The sequence below is a fragment of the Varanus komodoensis genome, unplaced genomic scaffold (genome assembly GCF_004798865.1).
Source record: "Varanus komodoensis strain SLA01 unplaced genomic scaffold, ASM479886v1 scaffold20_1, whole genome shotgun sequence".
In the NCBI taxonomy this organism is placed as follows: Eukaryota; Metazoa; Chordata; class Lepidosauria; order Squamata; family Varanidae; genus Varanus; species Varanus komodoensis.
In genome coordinates, this window is record NW_025335587.1 from 18,871,047 (window position 1) to 18,891,457 (window position 20,411).

General features: G+C 43.4%; 1 protein-coding gene across 2 annotated transcripts in view; it reads right to left on the reverse strand.

Moving 5' to 3' along the window:
• MED13 (mediator complex subunit 13) overlaps positions 1–20,411 on the reverse strand; it is an 85,913-nt gene that overhangs the window by 55,036 nt on the left and 10,466 nt on the right. For both annotated transcript variants that reach the window (XM_044429805.1, XM_044429804.1), the window contains exon 2: positions 9,232–9,400. In XM_044429805.1, the coding sequence (XP_044285740.1) occupies positions 9,232–9,308 (77 nt within the window). In that variant the 5' untranslated portion in view covers positions 9,309–9,400. The remainder of the gene's footprint in view (positions 1–9,231; positions 9,401–20,411) is intronic.

Sequence of the window (20,411 nt, forward strand, 5' to 3'; positions counted from 1 at the left end):
GGGGGGGAGGAGACTTTACCATTTGGGTGTCAACAGTCTAGCGTTGTGTGTAGGGATTGTGATTTCTCACCGAGAGAAAAGCGCACCGCAGGTGCCGGTATGCTGATCTTACAAGGCCACACTTTCACAGAAAACTCACTAGGGAATCAGGAAGAGGAGGTAAGTTCATTTTGCACGAGAGTTTCAGCACTGCAGTGATGGAGTGCAAATAATCTACGCAAAAATGTTTATACCAGCAGGCTGGAGTGGTGTTCTGTCACCTCCCTGATCAACCAGGTGCTGCAGAAACTATATCACCTTCCAGAAATAGTGAAACCTGTGACTAAAAACAGGACATGTGAAGAAAGAACTGGCTTATTACAAACGCCAGCCATCTGCTATTCATCTTTGCAGTACCTAAGAATTAAGAGATGCACTATACATCAGAGAAGTTATCTGGATTCTTAGAAATAGAAAACCAATCAAACAGATCCAGCAAAGCTTTACTAAGACCAGGGCTGGTTCCCTGCAAACCACAGTTTGTAAACTGGATGCAAACTTAAGGAAAACACACTCAGCCCTTCCTTCTCTTGGTCCCTGTTGCATTACTGCACAAGCCATAGTTAACACTAAGCCAGTTTCCTTTTACCCAACGCCTGCAAGTTAAACCAGTACATGCAGCACCTCAAATCGTGGTTAATATGGGAAAACTTAGAATGCACCAGTATTTGTAGCAGTATGCAAGTAATACTAAGAACCAGCAAAGGGAGGAGGAAGGGCGTGTGCCTTTCAGGATGGATCTCAAAACTGACACACTGCATCCTTCAGAAGTCTAAATACAAAGTCAAACCACCAGCTGACTATGCCGTCCCCAAAGCACTTGACACACACACATTTTGGATTTGGTGCACATCCTCGTTCTGTCCAGGAATTTTGCCCGACATCGCATTCCAGACTTAAACATCATTACCCCTCACTTTTTGTTCCTAAGCAATGCTTATGTGCCATAAAGCAATCACATGTCTGACCAGCAACTCCAGGTCCATCTTTTCCCATAACACCAACTTCTGAGAAAAGTATGTGCAGCCAGGATACGAAGAATGGGCACCACATTTCCTCAGCCCGGCTAGGTATTTGCTAGAATAATGAGTCACCGTTTCACCTTCTATTCACAAACAGCATGGCCCATGTACAACTGATATTATCAGGCCTGAAAGGAATATCATGACGTAGACTGCAGCTTAATAGGGAGACATCTTTAAAATATATCAGTATACCTGATCGCTACTTCAAAGATACTTTACTAAAGAGAAGAAAAACACACAGGAAGAACATATGTAAAGACTGACATGAGGAACAGGGGACTATGTGGGAGGGCAGCTTAGATCCCCGAGCAGGTGAAAGCCCCAAGACCCCAAGAAGGCCTCTGCTGCCTGCAGAGGCCATCTAATAAAAAGTGCCAGCAACAGAGATATACAACGCATGCCTCCTAGCTCCGCGTCTCAGTCCCTGCCCTGGCATCAGCAACTAATAGGAGGGAGGGAGGGAGGGACTGCCTGCCATCTGGGCTGGCCTAGATCACTAGATCCTGCAGTAAGGATCACTTCCTTGCTGCCGCACCCTTCTTCCCTCCCCATCCAGACCCTAAGGCTTGTAAAAGGGGTGGCGGTGCGCCCCAGAACGGCTTCACAGGACTTGGCTATGTGTCTCCCTGCCAAGCAAGCATTCCTGAGGCAGCTCTTCCTTATGCATGATGAGCAAAGGATGGACAGAGCCGTGTGTTTGTGCGTGTGTTCCGGACACAGGCGCATACACAGAGATAGGGAGCAGGAAAGGACCTTCTGGGTTGCGAATGGGGGTTTTGTTCTGATTAGTTATCTTTTTTTACCCTGAGTGTTACGCATATGAAAGCTTATTTATGTCATTTTACTACCATTTCTTCTACATCAATCCATGCGTTGTTCCTGGGAGGAAAACCAGGATATAACTTTTGATTAATACATACAAGTGATCTGTTTATCCATGGAAGAGCCACAGAATCAGAAGAAGCCAATAAAGGCCCTCACTCAAGCCTTCCTCCAAGTTCAAGACTCCGACTAAGCCGGTAACGATTTCAGTTTAACGAACTGGGCATGAAGGTAGTTTTCTGAGGAGTAAGCACCAACGCAGGGGGACGGGGGGAGAAAACGCAGTCTACCAAAGCACCCCCTTGTTCTCAAGCTTCCCAGGCAAATCCACCACCACGGCACATTCTAATCAGGCAGACGAGGGAAGACGTCCTTCTGATGTAAAGAGCTAAATCTGTCTGAGTGGTCTCTGTAGCAACCCAATATTCCAAAGAGACAATCACGTGACCAGTGCTCCCAAGCTCCTGCTGTTTATCCTGCACTGTCCTACTTACAGCAGCTTTCCATTCCAGCTGTCTCAGGCAAAAAAGGGAAGCCTCACCTCTGGTACGTGCTGCCACTTCAGACTCATCGGAACTGCCTGCCGTATGCACACATCTGGCAACATGGCATCAGTCAAGGCAGGGGAAACTGGGGAACGTGCAAAGTTAGAAACGAGACCATGCGCACATGCTCCATTCAGACTGAAGCCACAGACCAAACCCGTCATCAAAATACAGGGTGAACTAACTTAACACTGAGCAAGCCGCACCCAATGCGACATCAATCCACTATAGCCAGTGCAGTTGCCCAATTTGATTTTGTTGCATTCCTTGATTGTGACTATTTAATTGTATGGAAGAATACGTATCTAAAAAGTGTATACAATTCCAGTCAAATATGGTAGCGCAAATGTTACCCATATTGTGAAAACGAGGTTATAGAGGCTAAGGGAAATAGACTGTGACTCCTTGCAGCCATCTATTCATGAAACATATCCCAGTGGCCGTGTTAAGCATCTGATTTAATGGTGTTCCCTAAACACCACACAAGACTCTCATCTACTAAATTACATACCAATCACCTCAAGCTATTCCTAAATGTTTTAGGGTGCATTCTGCTAAAACACATTGTTAGTGGGAAAGAAGATGAATCTCCATAGCACCTAAGTATGAAGCAACCCACATCTGTGCAAATATTTGCGTATAGCTCCCACCCATTCCAGTTCAATCTGTCCTACACAACTGCTAAGCAGTCTCCATTAAATTCAATGGAATGTTGCATTCAGAATACCCAGCAAGTCTTCCTGCTACTTTAAGTTGCCTGCATTTTAATTAATGCTAAAATATGTTTTACTCTACAGAAACCATTTAAAAACACACAATAAGGTTGCAGTTTGTTTTGAGTTACACCTGCTATTTAAATTGATTATCACTTATAGATTAAGCTGCATGAAAATAATAGCTTGTAGGGGGGGGTTAGCGCCATTTTATTTCACATTCATATTTAATTCTAAACTGGAGGTAGAGCCTGTAAAGTTGCTCAGAACAGCTCAGGCATGGCAGTTCTAGTTTTCCCTTGGGGCAGGGAGGGTTTAATATCCAGTTAAACAGTAAATAGATAGACGAGTCTTGATCTCTCCCCTCTGCAAAATATTCATTTCATAAAATGAGTCTGCACACGTTTTCTTCTCTTTTTAAGTGTCACGTGACTGCTTTTCTGGGAAACAAGGAGGGGGAAAACAGGACTGCTTGTAAGCAGAAGTAGTATTCCTCAGCTCAGGCTGATGCCAGAGAAAAGTGGCTGAAATTAAACCACAGAGAAACACTTAAGAAAACCCATGCTCGGGAATTTCCTTCAAGAATGTCCTCAGGCCATGTCAATGGGAAAATGTAAGTGCAGAGATACTTAAAAGGCTAATTATTTGCGACCTTTCAGTAATAAGTGAATCAATCATTTTTTTCCCCTAATAATAAAAAGCAGCCTTTGAATACATTTCTTCAGTTTAGAGGTCAGGTCATCCCGTTCTATCATTTCACAAAGGAAGCATATTAACTGTGCAACTGTTATTCCTTTTATAAGGTGCTTATCCGAATTGTAGAATTATGATTGTCTGACTTTAAGTGTTACAAAAGTACTGCTGTCTTTTAAGAAAGGCCTATTTTAAAAAGTGACAGTTATAGATGTTAAACCACAACTGAACACACACACACAAACCTCAAGTACTCTAAAAAAAGTTCTGTGCTCATATAAAGCCAGCTCCTGGGGGCAAAAAGGCAGATGCAGCGTGTCTTAGCTCAGACTTCCCCAACCTGGTGCTCTGCAAGCTTTGTAGACCTGAACTGCCACCAGCCTTGACCAACAGAAATGACATGCTGAGAGCTGTGATCCAAAAGATCTGGGAGACACTAGGTTGGAAAAGGCTCCTCCAGACACAGGACTGTTCAAGCCAGAGTTGGCAAGGAGGAGATATGGTATGTTCATGCATACTCAAGACACATAAAGAGGAAAAGCTTACTCAAGACAAAGCACTACCACTTAAAGCAGAGCAAAGCAATTTCAAAACCACAATTTTGTATGTCAAGACAAACCAAGGGCAATCCAAAAAGCAGTGACAGCTCAGAGAGCCTGCTTTGCATGCCAAAATAAAAACTGAAAGACAACAAACAAAACGCCCAGGTTCAAACCCTGGCGATGCCTGTTGGAAACCGCTGCAGACAATACTGAGCTACAGGCATGTCTCAATGAGAGAGCCGTCTCCACACTGCACCCCTGGCTCTTTCAAAGCACTTTCACAGACTAGGGACTGTAATGGGTAAAGTGGCCGTTAACCATCCTAAGGGCGCAGCCCTATAGCTGAATGACTGAGAACTCAAATACCCAAAGGAACAAGTCTGCCTATGTCAGCACGCCCGTATTTCAAAATCTAATGAGGTTCTTCTTTTTTAAAAAAAAGGTGAATATAAGATGGCCTTTGCTTGCTGTCGAACACAACTAGGCAAAGGGTCTTCTCTGTTAAGTTTGTGGAGCGCCTTCCCTATGAATGTAGAACCAGCTATCATTCTGGCACCAGGTCAAAGCTTGTTTGTCCAGGTGGTCAGCTGGTTCCATGAGTTTTTACTAACTTATTAGCCTATGATTATATTTTATAAAGGCTGCACAGGTCTCATTAAATCTGACCCATCCATGTTTTACAGATTTCCAGCCACCTTTCATTCTGTTCCCTGCGGTATACATGATGCACGCATTTGCACAAAATCACACTTCTGAAAATGCATACATCCTTTCAAGCAGCAGAGATTCCCAAAACGTGCATTTTCATGCTTTAGACTATGGAGAGAAACATGCATTTTCACCCAGTTTTTCTTTCTGCATTTTTCAGTCACTTTGTTGTTGTTATGTGCTGTCATGTTGTCCCTGACTTATGGCAACCGTATGATTGACAGTCCTCCAAAATGTCCTATCCATGACAGCCCTTCTTAGTTCTAAATTCAACTGTTTCAAGAACTATATTTGCATAAAAATTTAGAAAATACACTGCTCCACCAGTCCGCACAATTTGAGCAACTCAGGAAAAGCCAGTCCAATACAGAACCTGCAGGTCAGAGTCAGAAAGACAAATTCATTCAAATATGAATGACCTCCAGTCTGGATGGCTTTAAAAAAGGGACTGGACAGATGCATGAGGGAGGGGGCTATCAGTGGCTACTAGCCTTGCTGGCCATGTGCCACCTCCATTACCTGGGGTACCATGCCTGCATACCCCAGCTGCTAAGAAGGTTGGGCAGGAGGAGGCCTTGCACCCATCCTGCTCAAGAGACCCTGTGGGCAGCTGGTTTACCATCATGTGAAGGAGTGCTGAACCTGATGGGGCATGGGTCTAATCCAGCGTGGTTTTTCTTATACTGCAGATTAGTCAACCTCCTTATATTTTACTGGTTTTATAAATAGGTCATTTTATCAATATCCCCAATTACATGAACTAAATGGTCTGGAAACAGACATGATCCTGTTTCTCCCACAGGATCCCTCCCATCCACTGAGATCCCTTCCCGAAGCTCTTTCTAAACTGTCCCATCTTCAAAGTCTGAGGAGGGGTTACCAAAAACAGAGTTTTCTCTGGCAGCAGCACTCAGATTAGGGAATGCCTTCCACCTGGCACCACCTGACAGCACAGCAAGGCTGTGCTATCACTCCACTCTTTGGCTGGAGTAAATACAGATCGGCTCTTAGTGGCTATTTCAGGACCTGGAAAAGTTGTTTAATGTGCAGCAAAATTTTGTTTTTTGGTTTGTTTCAAACCAGGCCACGCTGAGGGGCTTACAGGGGAAAGGTAGGCTGCCAGTAATTTCAAAATACTCTTATCACTAACTGTTTTGGCCTTCAGTTCTCATCAGCACTGCACTATTAAGCTGACACCAAGTGCAACAGTCTGGAGCACTGGGAGATATGATTTATCCATTAATTATGACATGTATTTCATTCTGAATCGATCAAGGTGTGCCCAAAGCTCACAATTCATCACAAGAAACCTTGATTCAGAACTCAGGAGAGAACCAGCAAGGAAATTATGGTCTGACTGGCAAAAACAGTCGAAAATCAAGATAACCATCTTCTATTCTCAGTCTGCCTGTATCCAAGGAGAGATGCTGGAGATACAGTTGTTTAGCACTGATATTTCTGCAGTACTAGTATAATTCTGCACCAATAATATTTCTGCAACACCATGGGAAGAACTGGTGCAAGGGAAGAAAAGTAAGAAAAATCCCCCAAGATGCTCAGGGAGGTGTTCCTCTGTGCCCATTTGCCAATAAACCACGATTGCCTTCACCAGGATCCGGCCTGCAGTTCTGCTGTTTTTCTTTACAGTTCATTCCATGGCAGGACCTGAAACTGCACTGATTGTTAGGGTGACTAAAGATGGAATAGAAGATAATTTTTCCTCTTGGCTTTTCCAATTAAATATCCACAACTCTTTGAGAATACACTTTCTATGCAGGGTATTTTTTTGGCTTCATTATCTCCAGATCTGCAGTAAAATATTTCCTTTTGACTGTCAGCCTTAGCTTGTATTCCATGTATTTGATGAGAATCTGCCTTACCTTTGGCACATGTCACTATGTCAAAAATTAATTAAAACTGTATCCCATTTATTCCTCCATCACAAAACCAAGAATAGCTGCAGTGGAGATTTTGGATTCTTGCACAGATTCATCATGAACCAAATAGTTGAGACAGAGTAGTGTCAAGGATACTGCTAAGAGTGAAACAGTCATTTTGCAAAATATTTGCAAGAATACGTGGCTATTATTCAGGGTTGGCTAGCAGTCTTGTACACTTCATGTTTGCCACACATCTGCCTTGCCGTACACATAAAATTCCTTTGTCACACTCTTCCCAGCTCATCTGTCAAAGTATTTCTGGGCAGTTCACAGGTGCCATCCCCTCAAGCATTTGCAATTCTGAAGATGTGCATCAGCATTTTGATGGCAATGTAATGGTGTTTAAAGACTGTCGGTATAATACAGAATGCCAGGACTTTAATGGCTAGCCACAGCTTTAAAACATCTTAGATGGATATTCATGAGCTGAAGTTCTTTCTTTAAAGAACTTGCACATTTCAAACACCTGTTTCAAATTTAAAATCAGACAAAGGAATTACTCGAACTTGCATGTGCAATCCTCAAATGAAGCTGCCAAATTAAATAATACCAAGGAATGTGGTATGAAGATATGTCATTAGATTTCTTTACCAAAGATCATCTCTGCCTGGGTCCTTGCCTTGCTAGATTAGAATCGGCACAAGCAGGAGTAGCATCAGACAGTAACTGGCATTATCGACAATACTCAGAGGTGAGAAAGAAGAGCTTACAGTCAACATATTTTGAAATATCATGCAAGCACGCACACTCACGCACACACACAGGCAGAAGCTTCAACACTTTCTATGGCAATCATGTTTTCCACAGCTACAGAAAATGCTTTCCACAGTAACACATGGTTTGAATGTCAGACATTCTTCCTCAAAAAACAGCCAACATGTGCTGGGGATCCATGGCCAAGAGCAATCTGCCAGCATGCATGCTTCATCCTTCGGCGCATTTAGGAACAAAGTGTTTGCCATTCCCACTTCACTGGTTCCTATAGGAAATATCTGAAGTGACCCTTCAAAGAGACACTTCAGTGTGCCCATAAGGAGCCTTTTGAAGGAAGCGAGGGCACACCGTCGTGAAAATATAAATTATCTTCTAGGCCTCTTGAAACACCAGGAGCCAAAGGTCATAAAGTATACAATAAAAACAGACATGGGATAAAAATGTGGCTCTCCTTGTCTAGATCCAAGAGAAACAGCTATGCCTTTACCGTTTTTATTAGGGCCTACCAAACACCTCACAGAGTACTGAAGCAGCTTAGTTCTCCAGATAGGAGTGGAGGGGAAGACAAAAGGCAAAAGACATATTTTAAAGCGTGAGTATTTACTTGTTTTGAAAAAGGGTTCTGGGAAATCTACATAATTTTATTCATTCATTTATTTATTCTGGTCACTAAGATCTGCAGAAAAGGACTGTCTGAGGACACCACATACTTGCAGAGGCCTGTTTCTCAGACACACATGCAGCAAAGGGTCTGACTGTGCGCCTCCAAATTACAGACTATTCAACCTTCAGGGTTACAATTGCCCAACGCTCTCTTGGCTTACACAAAAAAGTACGGCACATCACATTTAAAATAACTGTTAGAGTGCTATTGTTTTAGTGGGCTTTGTCTTTCTGGTTTATTATTTTATTTAGATTTGCTGTACTATACTTTCAGGAGGAGAGAGGCTTACGGAAAGGGTGGGATAATGCTTCTTTTGGACTTTCAGCTAAAAGTTTTACACGATTGCTTCATCTGGAAGTTTCGTTGTTGTTTTTTTTTAAGTGGACCAGTGGAGATCCATGACATGACTGTCTACATTCCAAAAATGCACCTTTACTAAACTTTTACTTTGTACGTGTTCTTTTACTACTAAATGTCACTCAGTTGCATCATGCTCCCATGGCATGGTATCTTATGTATTTCCATTTTGAGGTGGCAACAGTCTAGGGCGAGAGAAACCTACAAGAAAACGATGGTCCCACTAACTTCAGAACAAGTAAATATAAGAAAGAGCTATTTCAACAGAAGAATAGTTGTACAAGCAAATTCTCCAAGGAATCTGCAAACATATGGAAATCAAATCCATCAGCACCAGCAATCTGCACTCACATGAATAACCAGTTTGCCATTCTCTACCAGTATGACAAAACAAATTATTATTATCCCAAAGCTACAAGTAAAAAACACAGGATGAAGTAGAGGGAAGAAAACAAAGAAAGTACCTTACCTTTTATTTATGGGTTTTTCATCTTTCTCATAAGGCTTCACAAACCATTTCCCAATGCGCACAAAGTTCCGGTTCATTAGGCATCTTTCGACCAGGTTGTGAATCGCTTTGAAAAGCAGAGTCCGACATTCATAGGAGAGTCCATTGTCCCATACACCATCTTCCTCATCTGCCAGGATGAAAAAAAGTCAGGGTCACGCTCAGGCTTCCTCTGGAGGTGCTCGGGATGTCAAGAACCGCAGCGAATGCCTGTGTTCGCTGAAGGGCCACTCTGCATTACCCACCGTCTCGGAATATACTGAAACAAATGCAGCAGCCTCATGGTGCAATGTTGCCCCATCTAGCCAAGGACTGTCCATCCAACTTCCAGCAGCTATCCAAGAGTCTCTGGCAGATGTGCCTCCCAAACGGGATCTCCAGAGAAGCCATGGACCGGACCTGGGATCTTCTGCATGGAAGTCAAGTGCTCTGTCTCTCAGCTGCAAGAGCATTCATTGCACCCATATGCTTTTGTTTTCGTGGGGGCACTACTGAGCCAAGGGTGAGTATTTAGGGTCTCAGGGGGGAACAGCAAAGCATTCACCACTAGCTGGGTTGGAACAGAAAAAAGAATTGGTTCCTGTCACACCAGAGCAGGGGTGATTTCTTGGTGCCTTCCAGATGGTTTGAACTGCGGCTCCCATAATCACTTGGGCTTACCATGGCTCCATGGGGGCGCACATGCTTCCTACTCTTCTCTAGGTGGGGCTAGGAAAGAGCCCTGCCTGAAACCTCACTGCTGCCGATCAGCGCCCACAGTACTGGGCTACATGGACCGACGCTCTGACTCACCGTTAGGCAGCATCCTTTGTGCCTGTGCACCAAGGCATGTCAAAGCCACTAAACTGGAGGAACAGCGGAGGAGAGAGGACAAAACTCGCCCATTGTCCCAGTCGAACTGAAAGAGGAATCCTGAAGTGCAGGGCGCTGCTTTCTGACAGAGGAGGGAATGACTGCCATTCAGGAGCAAAAAGTAGCACACTTTGAAGAGTGTCAGGAAAGGGTACAACCTGACCCTGGTGACTTGATCCCCATTGTTAAGGAACCTGCAAGGCAAGGGCGGGGGACTCACAGTCCTCCAGATGTTCTGGCCTACAATGCACACCAGCATTAGCCAATGTACCAGTAGCGTTATAAACACCTGAAGGATGCCAAGGCCATCACTACTATACGATGAGCTGCATCTCTCTCCTTCTCATGTCTGTGCAATGTGCAAGCTCAACCCAATATACAAGGCTCATCTCTTACACGCGTATGTATGCACGCGTGTGTACACACACACACACACACACACACACACACACACTGCTGCTAAAACATTTGCCTTCAGAGTATGACTCCGTCCCAGCAAAACTAAGGCTTGGTCTAAAAATTGTGGGTACCCAGACCTATAAATGGACTGATGCACAAATATCATGAACTTTTGCCCCAGAGCAAAATGACCATCAAAATACTTGAGCTTTGAAAAATAAAATATTGCCTCCTGCTCATTCCTGTACACCCACATAAACGCAAGATGTGCTGAGAGCAGGCAGCATGTTAGCGGAAGTCTCTGTGACCTTTACAGTTGTCCCCTCAGAAAGCATTCATCTGGAAGGTTTCAACAACACAGGTAACTGCATCAGTTCTACATTTCAGAGTAAAGGGCAAATAATTCCTTGATGCCCTAAAGAACTAGAAGTACAGAAGCTGCAAGTGCAGATGCCTCCCCCCACCACCACCCGGAACATATGATGTTTTGAACCCATCTAATGTATTCCCTAGATAAAATGTTTGTTCAGCCCAGCAGAAGTTTCAACTTTGTGTTTTTATCATGTGCGTGTGATAGCTTTCCAAGTTAAGAGTGCCAAAAACCTTCTCTGGCAATTGTAGCACAAAAAATAAATAATTTGTTCCTTTTTCCAAGCAAGAATATGTACGACATATAAAGAGCTATAGCCATTTTAAAAGGTTCCTGGCTTGCATCTAAAAAATGTTGAGTTGTCTATACGACAGCACTTGCTTTATTGCAGTCTCCAAACTCTCTAGAACAGAAGACACACATCTTGCTTTTCTTTAAAAGGATGTTAGCACTTTTGCTTTTCTAGTCACAGCTGTCAACTCTTAGATCTACCAAGACACCTCAACAATTATTTTGAATTGAGAAAACTGACAAGTACTACAACTATCCAAAAATGCTTATCAGGGTGAGTTTATATAAAGATAGGGCACAGATTATCACATGAACACCAAACATGCAAACTCACCCAGGTATCAATTTCCAAGGAGTTCTGTAATGTCAGGTTTAAAATACCATACTGACCTTGAATTGCCACAAAGCTTTAAGCTAGTCATATCAAGATAGCACATATACACCAATCCAGCAGGTGCATCATATGGCATACAGAGAACAGCTTTTATAGTTACGAATTTCAACACTTTGACCTAGTTCACATGTAAATATAACTCAGAAGAACTGGCCTGTTCATGATGCCAAAGCACTGTTTGTTCATTTGTTTGCTAAACTCTTTGTTACATGTGAATCCATAACTATGGGTTCTTAACCAGGACAAATTCAACAAAAGATCCCATGAGATTGGTTTGCATAACATGGCAGAACTAGTCACCATAGATAAAACAACTCACATTTAACCACCCACAACCCACTGCTTACTGGGGGTTAAATCTATAGGCAATGCCTCCTGAAATCTCAAGGATTAGAAAGGAGGCAGATAAGATTTCTATCAAACATATATTGCTGCTTGAATACTTTAACCCTTCCCATGTCTACAAAAAGCAACATGACCTCAACAGCCCTTTAAGGCACTTCAGCATATATTACTCAAACTAGCTGCACTCTCCAAGTTCAGAGATAGGGTGCCACCAAAGACCAGTTGCTAAACAGCAAGAGTGGAAATTGCCTTAATGCCCTGCTAGTATGCAGGAATAAAGTGATTTTCTTAACATTCTGTGCTGAGAAAAATTTGCTTAAGTGCAGGGTGGGTACCTCAAAGTTCCACTTTTAAAAAGAGGGCTATTGCTGACAGTACATGTCCGTATTCACATGAACAGGATGATGGAAAAAAGATGGCTCAATTCATTGCCCTCTCCACACCCAGCACAGCAGGCTGTTGGAAGAGGGCTGGTGCTTTTTGTCTTTCTTTTGCCAATCCCCAGCTGGCTAATAAAACATTCCGCAGGCTAGTAACTTTTGTGGACTGGTTTAAAAGACTTTTCTGCTAGGAGCTTTCCTGTTGCAATGGTCACATCCAATTCAAATAATTCCAGCATGTTTTCAGCCATTTCATGGCCTTCCTATCTCCCCGCCACCCAAAAAAAAAAAACCCAGGTCATAAGATAGAATATTAGAAGCAGCCCCAAACTCATTCAAGGCAAGAAGTATAGGTTAGTATTTAAATTTGTAATGTGTCATGAGCCAATGTACTTAATTGCTCCAAGAAGGGGAAGAATACAGTAAGCCACAAGAAAAGCCATTTCATAAATCCCAGTTGGACACAAGAGCACTGAAGTCATTCAAAGGTATTACAAATCCTCAGCTTTACATACCTGAAGCCAAGCAAATTTCCTTAGATGGTCAAAAACAAAACAAAAAGGCCATAATTGTACCTCAAAAATAGACAAAGCACTTAGCGCTTTAGGCATTTAACTACTTGACAAGGTCTACCCTGTCTCAAAGGTTAAGAGCATCTGTTCTTCTACAACAGTGATTTAGCTGCACCAAGGAATACAGTGTCGTCCCCCAGGAGAATATCGGTAACACACAAGCTCCCCTGAAAGACGCTTTGCCCACTACTATGATCTTTCTCTGCAATGCACAGACAAGTTTGGGGTGTGCTATTCCATTCATTCAGGATGACAAAGAGGCCAAAAAATCCTGACCTGAGCAATGTGGGCCGACTTGTGTCCTAGCACACAATACAACACACAAAGATTCTTTCACAAGAAGCATGAAAGATGTTTGCTGAAAGCAAAAGTCTGGAAGCATGGCGGTGAAACTCTACAAATAATCCAGGTCACAATAAAATCTGACTGTTTTAGTTGTGTTCCCACTATTACTGCAAAACAAACAAACAATTCCATTAGGTCAGGCCTGATTACAGGGCAGCAGTATAAAACCAGGACACACTGAAAGCAGGAAATCACAAAGCACAATTATAATACAGGCTCCCCATTCCAATGATGCAACTAGGGGTAGCGCAGAGAAGGTGATTCTCCTCAGTGCTCACTATGCCCACTGATTTTTCTCCTCAACCACTTACACCACATTGTAAATAGGCCCACAAAAGTTACTACCCAGCCAAAATGGAAAAAAAATAAAATGGGGCTTGGCAGGGAAAGGACCAAGAGCTGCTTCTCTGTGCTGTGAGCTGAAGAGAAAACGTCCCCCTTCTAGCACGCCAGCTGATTTCAACGCCAGGCAGAGAAGGGAAATGGAATACTCCATCCCTCCTCTGCCAGTCCGCTCAGTCGCCCGCATGGAATTCCTGGCTGCCAGACCTTAAACACAGGGCTGCCCTGAAAAGACTTATTTTATAATAAGAGTGCACAGGGCAGACACATCCACTTTCTTCAAAGCCAGCTGGAAATAATTCCTTTCCCTGTTTCTAACTCAAGCACCAAGTACATGGGTCCTAATCTCAAAGATCCACCAGACGCACTAGAAAGTAATTGTGGGAAGAAAAACTGGATTGTGCCATACCATTGTGGTTATTTATTATCTGTGTCACACAACGACCTGCCCAGAATGCTTTAAGAGCCCGAGTATTACGACAGTGCTGTAAGGCCGTCTGAACCACAGGACATGGTGGGGCCATTTGATCATTTGGCATTCAATGTCAAGGGCACTTGGATGGGGGCAAATACCCCTGGAGAGGCAGTACGTTGAGTAGCAGACAGACACCCCCCCCCCCGCCCCAGTTCTCCATGAATTGCAGGAAACAAAGGACAAGGGAAGAGGGGGTCTTGCGTCACAATGGGCTTTACAGCAGGCACAGGTTTCTGCCCGCTGCAAAGCTCAGTATAAGAGGAGAGCTCCCCTTCTGCACAGAAGAGCAGCAAGGGGAATTCACTGCCGTGCTGAGGTTTGGAGCAGGGTCAGAGCAGCACAAGAGACCTGCATTTCCTCTGCCTGCCCCACAGCTCAGCATGACATGAGACACATATGCCCCCCCCCCCCGAGCCCAGCGAATTGTCTGAGATGCAAAAAGGACTCAGGGCAATGGCCAGTGGAGGACACAAACGGGGCTGCCGACTGAGTAAAGGCTGCATTTCTGTGTCAAAGGAGACCCTCCATTCAAAGAGAGGTATATTCTCCTAGTTCACATATTCACTTCTATGCAAGGCAAGCAAGTTGTGCAATCAACAGAGAGAGGCCTGATGTGCACATAGCAAGTGGCCACCATGGCTTTATTGAGGCAGCGGTAGATATATTAAATATCAGGGCATGGCAGGGGCACATCAGAGCGCCTTGTCACATGCAAACTCAGTGAGTGCGTTGTTGGGGTGGCTGCAAAGCTGCTCACAATCCTAAGACAGCCCATGGTTTCTGGGTGGCTTGCCAACCACCCAACAACACACCCTTGCCAGGCTTACATAGAGTAAGAAGTTGCAGTGTACCTCTATTGTGCCCAAAATACTCAAAATGGCCACTGCCAGAATAAGAACCACAACAGGGAAATTCACCCATGGTGTCTTCTCTTACATAGGAGCCAGGCCAATGACACAAATTAACATCTATGAATTCCCATGAAGAGTCGATGCAATGCACTCCATGCTCCGAGACAAAAAGTTTTGAACTGTAACAGTTGAACTCAGTTAAGTTTAGCACATTTGTAGAACTGGGGAGCAGATCGGGACAGTACAAGGTCAACCTCCTAAGTGCACAACCAAGAGCCTGGGCAAAACTTTCCCTGGTGCCAAGCAGGGTCATCATAAAGACAAATGCAATGCTGACACCCTGCAAGTTAAGATACGTCACCCTGGAATTCTGAAGCCAAATCCTGGAACACTGAATTACCAATCCAGCCACTGTCTTTGACCACCGTTCATCAAAAGTAAGGCTCAGGGTGGTCCTCAAGAGAAAGACATCTTTTATGAGAAAGCAGAGCAGTCAGCCCTACGTAAGCTCTCTGCTAAAACTCTCGTTTGTGCAAGTCTGCAGGAACATGCATTTCGAGAAACCTCTGCAAGGCTGTAATTATCTGGTGAACACAAGCAAAACTTGATGCTTACTGTGGGGGTCTATTCAGCCTCCGAAGAGCACGTGGCTCTGTGTAATAATGGAGAGCAACACGCACAAAGGGAGTGCAGACCCCTCACATCACGACGCAATGATCAACACAAGAGCTCCATCTCTTGCAAAATAAAAGGCCAAAAATGTTTCAATGGGTGGCAAAATACTGTAGCCCGTAATTAATAAATAAGTTTCTGCCCTAACTGCAAGTCCAGCAGCTTCACTCTGGAAAACTGTTATGAGCAAGGGCAGTGGGGAGGTTTAGCTCGCCGGCCATGGTGTCAGAAGAAGAACACTCCGTCTATGCCATGGTTTCTCGGCCCGCCTTTGCTGGCCAATAGGCTACGGCTTGGTGAGCAACATGCAGGAACTCTGCGCTTGAGGGAGGCCTCAACACCTTCCAGGAGAATGCGGTTTCCCAATCTACTGGCTCAATTAAAGGCAGCTTCCTGTGCTCCACTGCTGATACGGATTGTTAGCTCAGTCTTTCTAGATTTGGGGTGCAGGAAGGAACCCTGACTATGGGCTCAACCCACATAACCAGCAACAGCCGTGAGACTGTCTCTCCTCCCTGGACTACTCAGGAGCTGGGCTGTGTAGTTCCTCCTATTAGCACCAACTGCCTTATTTTTGTCCTCTTTACGCCAAATTTATCTAGCTCTGTTTCTATCTCCTGTTCTTCTAGTCCTTGGTAATTATTAACGGCACAAACTTTGACAAGCTAAAAGATGGTTCTTGCAACTGTACTTTAAAAGTGCATAACATTCTATTAGTATCCAAGCATTTCAGACTTTCGTTCTCCTGAAGTGATGATGTTTTTTCAAGAAGTTCTGTGAAAGCCAGACAAGACAGGCAAGCTATACCAGGAAGTAAGAATTCTTCCTCAGAGGAAATATGTAGAGAAAAAATATACAAACATTCATATACAAAAAGACAAGAGCCACACGAGGAATGCTTGAAGCTTTCCTTTAGTCCTTTTTTTTTTAAGTAAATTGATCTGATTCATGCATCCTGGATTAATACTGGAGTTGGAATGCATTTATCCTTCTGTTTTCACAACTTTCTGGAGGCTGCAATGCATTACACAAGTCAAACAAATGCCAAAATGCATACTTTCAGGTACAACGCCTATGCGGATGCCCATTTTCGGGCAAACTGCATTAATAAATGCATATTTACTTTTTTAAAAGTATATTAAAACAAAGCAAGTTTTCACATGTTCTTAATTGCAGATTACTGCAGGAAAAGAACAGAACTGACTAATGAATTAACGCCTGTAAAACTAACATGAACCAGAAATAAACAGCTTTGCTCATTCCTAACCAAGGGTTCTTAGAAGCATGGCACCGCTTTCCCTGCCCGGGTACAAGCCCTACGTGGTGGGAATCACAGGTGGATTCTGCCTCCTGTGTAAAAAGAACCCTGAACAAGATGGACCTTGCTCTCAGCAGTGCGGTTCTTGTGGGCTTATGATCTGAAATTCCCTCTCCTCCACTCCAGATTTCCCTGGCATCTTGGCTGGGCTAGTCCCTGCCTGGTCACTGGGGCCAAGTGGATTGCATTAGCTTCTGACAATTTCACCAGGACTCCTTGGGCTTGCCAGACACAACTTCTGAGCAGGAGCTGCATGTCCAAAACGCTGCTGCACCCACAGCACAGTCCTTGCTGCGTGTGAAATTATTTAACTGTCTACCATGGACACATACGCATCAATCACAACATCAGGCATTTTACTGATGTCCCAGTAAAGAGGGAGGGCAAGAAAGCGCGAAACAAACATTTTCTACCCAGCAGAACGATAGTGGAAGTTGGGGGCTTTTATTTGCTTATCCCCAGCAAAAATGCCAGGTGCTGCATCAAACACAGAACCATGACACTGTTCTGATTCAGAGGGCAAGTGATCTGAACACAAGGCAAAGGGCACTGGGGTTTCTTACAGGGGAAGGATGAGGGGATGCTTAAAAAGCCTCTTGGTGCATAGGATACAAGGATGATCAACATGCTGATTCCCATTTCAGTATTCCGGACAATCTGCAGTCAATAAGGGGTTTTCCTGTTAAACTGACTCTATGGGAGAATTCGCAGCAGTGAAATGCACAGCACAGAAACATTAATTTTTTTTTTTAAGCCCATCTCGCAATGTGCGTCTGGAAGGAAATATGTTTCCTGCCTTGTCTAATATGGCACTGCAAATAATACAAAAATGCAATTCCATTGTAGGGACAAGGCGGCATTAAAAACCAAAATTTCCCTTTCAATGACCTAGCTGTCCCACAGCGCCCTAATTCAGCCCTTTCTTCACTAGATTGTAGGTGGCTGAGGTGGGGGGGGGAGCGGGGGGGGGGAATGGCTTCCAAAATTCACAATTTGCAGATTGATAGCTCCCCTTTCAATTCCCAATTCAGAAGGAGCTCGTGAGGATCATCCCAGTGGAGCAAATCCTTATCTGAAGTCCTTGAGATTTCTTCCCATCAGTGTAGAGTAAGACCATCCCATGCTGGACAAACCAACCATCTCACTTGGTACAGGAGAATGAGACTGGAAAAATCCCAACTGCCTTGGAAATTTGCTGGCACTTAGCTGATATTTCCCACCTCCAACTCTGATTTCTAGCTCATACCCTCATGACTGCACCAAATGCATTCAGCATTTAGATACTTAGTCCATCTTTATAAAATGTGCCCTAATTTAATAAAGTTGTTGTTTGTTTTGCACAGTGCCCCGGCATCTGTCCTTAGAGTGTGTATCCCAAGAGTCATCTTTTGCTTTTTGTAGTTAGAAGCATAGAAACAGAGCGAGTCAGAACGGGCCTCCTGGGACATCTAGTCTGACCCCCAGCTCCAGCCGGCTCCGCTCACGACATGCCCACCATGTGCATGTAGTTAAAGCAATGCCCTTCAACGCCACCTTCAGGCAAGGCTTTTTCACATTTATTTTTTGGCAAGGCACTCTCACATGTAAAAGATACTACAACATACTTTGCAGGGCACACAGTCAGCCCACTGATCAAGTCTAGTGGGCCTACATGAATCGAGGATACACCTGGAATTCAGCTCTCATTGAGCTGTGGCTATGCATTGCAGGAGAAAACTTGTAGTTTTGCCATTTGCCTGAACAAAAACGAAATGAAATTGGTAGAGCAAAGTGAAATCTGCCTTGAAAATTTACTAGAATGCAAAAAAGGGTTTGCTTGATTTCAGCAGCTTACTGTGCTTTAAGAGAAGAGTCTAAGTTTGTCATCTATACTTTGGAAGTCAAATCCTGAATCCAAATGTCTAGCTTGCTTTATAAAAGATGTCACAAAACAAGAAAACATTTCCAAAACATAACCCAATTTCTTCCATTTCTCCTAACCTCAGAAAAGCATCAGATTTCCAAGAAGTAACAAAGGCTGGGGAAGTTATGCTGAACTTTCAATAGACTTCTGACACTGTTTTCCAACAGAGTCTAAGTGATCTTAGCAACAGCAAATACACGCATTAGAAGATGGCAAAATCCAAACTGCACTTTGCACTCTAATAGCCACAGAATACAGTAGCACATGACGTTCCCTCTGAAAAGATATATACCCAACAGCGTCTCCTAACCTTCACTGCTGGAAACTCTTCTCCGATACTAGATTTTAAAAAATTGATGTGAAATCCAGGTTCTTCATTTTAGCAGTTTCTTTAATCAAAGCCTTCACTTTGGAAGGGCAGAATGATTAGTAATCAGCCATCCTACTGGACTTACTACACATTTGGCGAGCTTTGTGTATACCCCTGTCCTGACACTGACAAACACCGCCTGATTTCTTTACCATGATTAGAAAATGAAGTACAGACCAAAGGCCTAAAAGTTCCTTTCCCTCACTTTTTTTGCACAAACATGCCCCTCACTTTCATATTCACAGCTAACCAGGCTGCATCCAATGCCATTCTTACAAATCAGGATTAGCTAAAATTTACAAACCCACTCCTAGTAGCTGGCTAGAAATTATGGGAGTTCTAGTACTAAACATGTAAGGAACTGGCTTAAAAATAAAAATAAAAATAAACGAGTGGGATTCAAAAGAGAAGAAAGGAGCACACTCTGTACCAAGTCACAGAGGTTTACATCCTTCATTCAAAGTGCACCAATTAAAACTGGAATTAAAAGGGTCAACACCCAATCCTTCATTTATGTTAATATGAAGCAATCTTAGGAGACTTGTTAAAACAACACTGATAAGCAAGTCCAGCAACACAAACAATGATTTTGATTAAAAGAGAAACAAGAACTATATGTTTATAGTAGAAGATGGTAATTATTAACTAAGTCACTTGTTGTAGGAACATCTGTGTAACCATGAGTCTTGAGCAATAGGAAGTGTACTTTGAAATAGTTAACATTTTTAACCAGTATTTTTATGGCATGTGAAGAATAGGAGAGATGTTCAAACTTTCTCCTTGCTGAATATTCAGAAGCTATATTCTTCCCCAAGAGAAGAATGAGGCTATGTGTGAGCTGTTATTCAAAAGGAACAAATTCGAATACTGCAGCAGCTGCCCCCGAGTTCCAAGCAGCTCTGAAACTGCAAAATGCAAAGCTGCTGGAAAGTAGCCCAAGTTAAAGTTACAGCTGTGCAGAAATTAGCTTTAGGAGTACTTTGGTTTCATGACTAAAAGAACATCTCAAGACCAAAATGGCAGCTGGCTTCAGTACGGGACTTAACCTAATCTTGTAAGACAAAAAGCAATGGATAATCGACCTAATCTAGTTTGATAATAATTTAGAATCAAAATGCCCTGCAGTACCTCCAGAAGATGCATAGGCTCAAATGCTGGCAATTTTTTAATGAAGTGCCTCTTTGCACACCTCTGCACTCCTGAACTTGTGGGCACACGTCACACAATGTGATCCTAAACATTCCCACTCAGGATCAGATCCT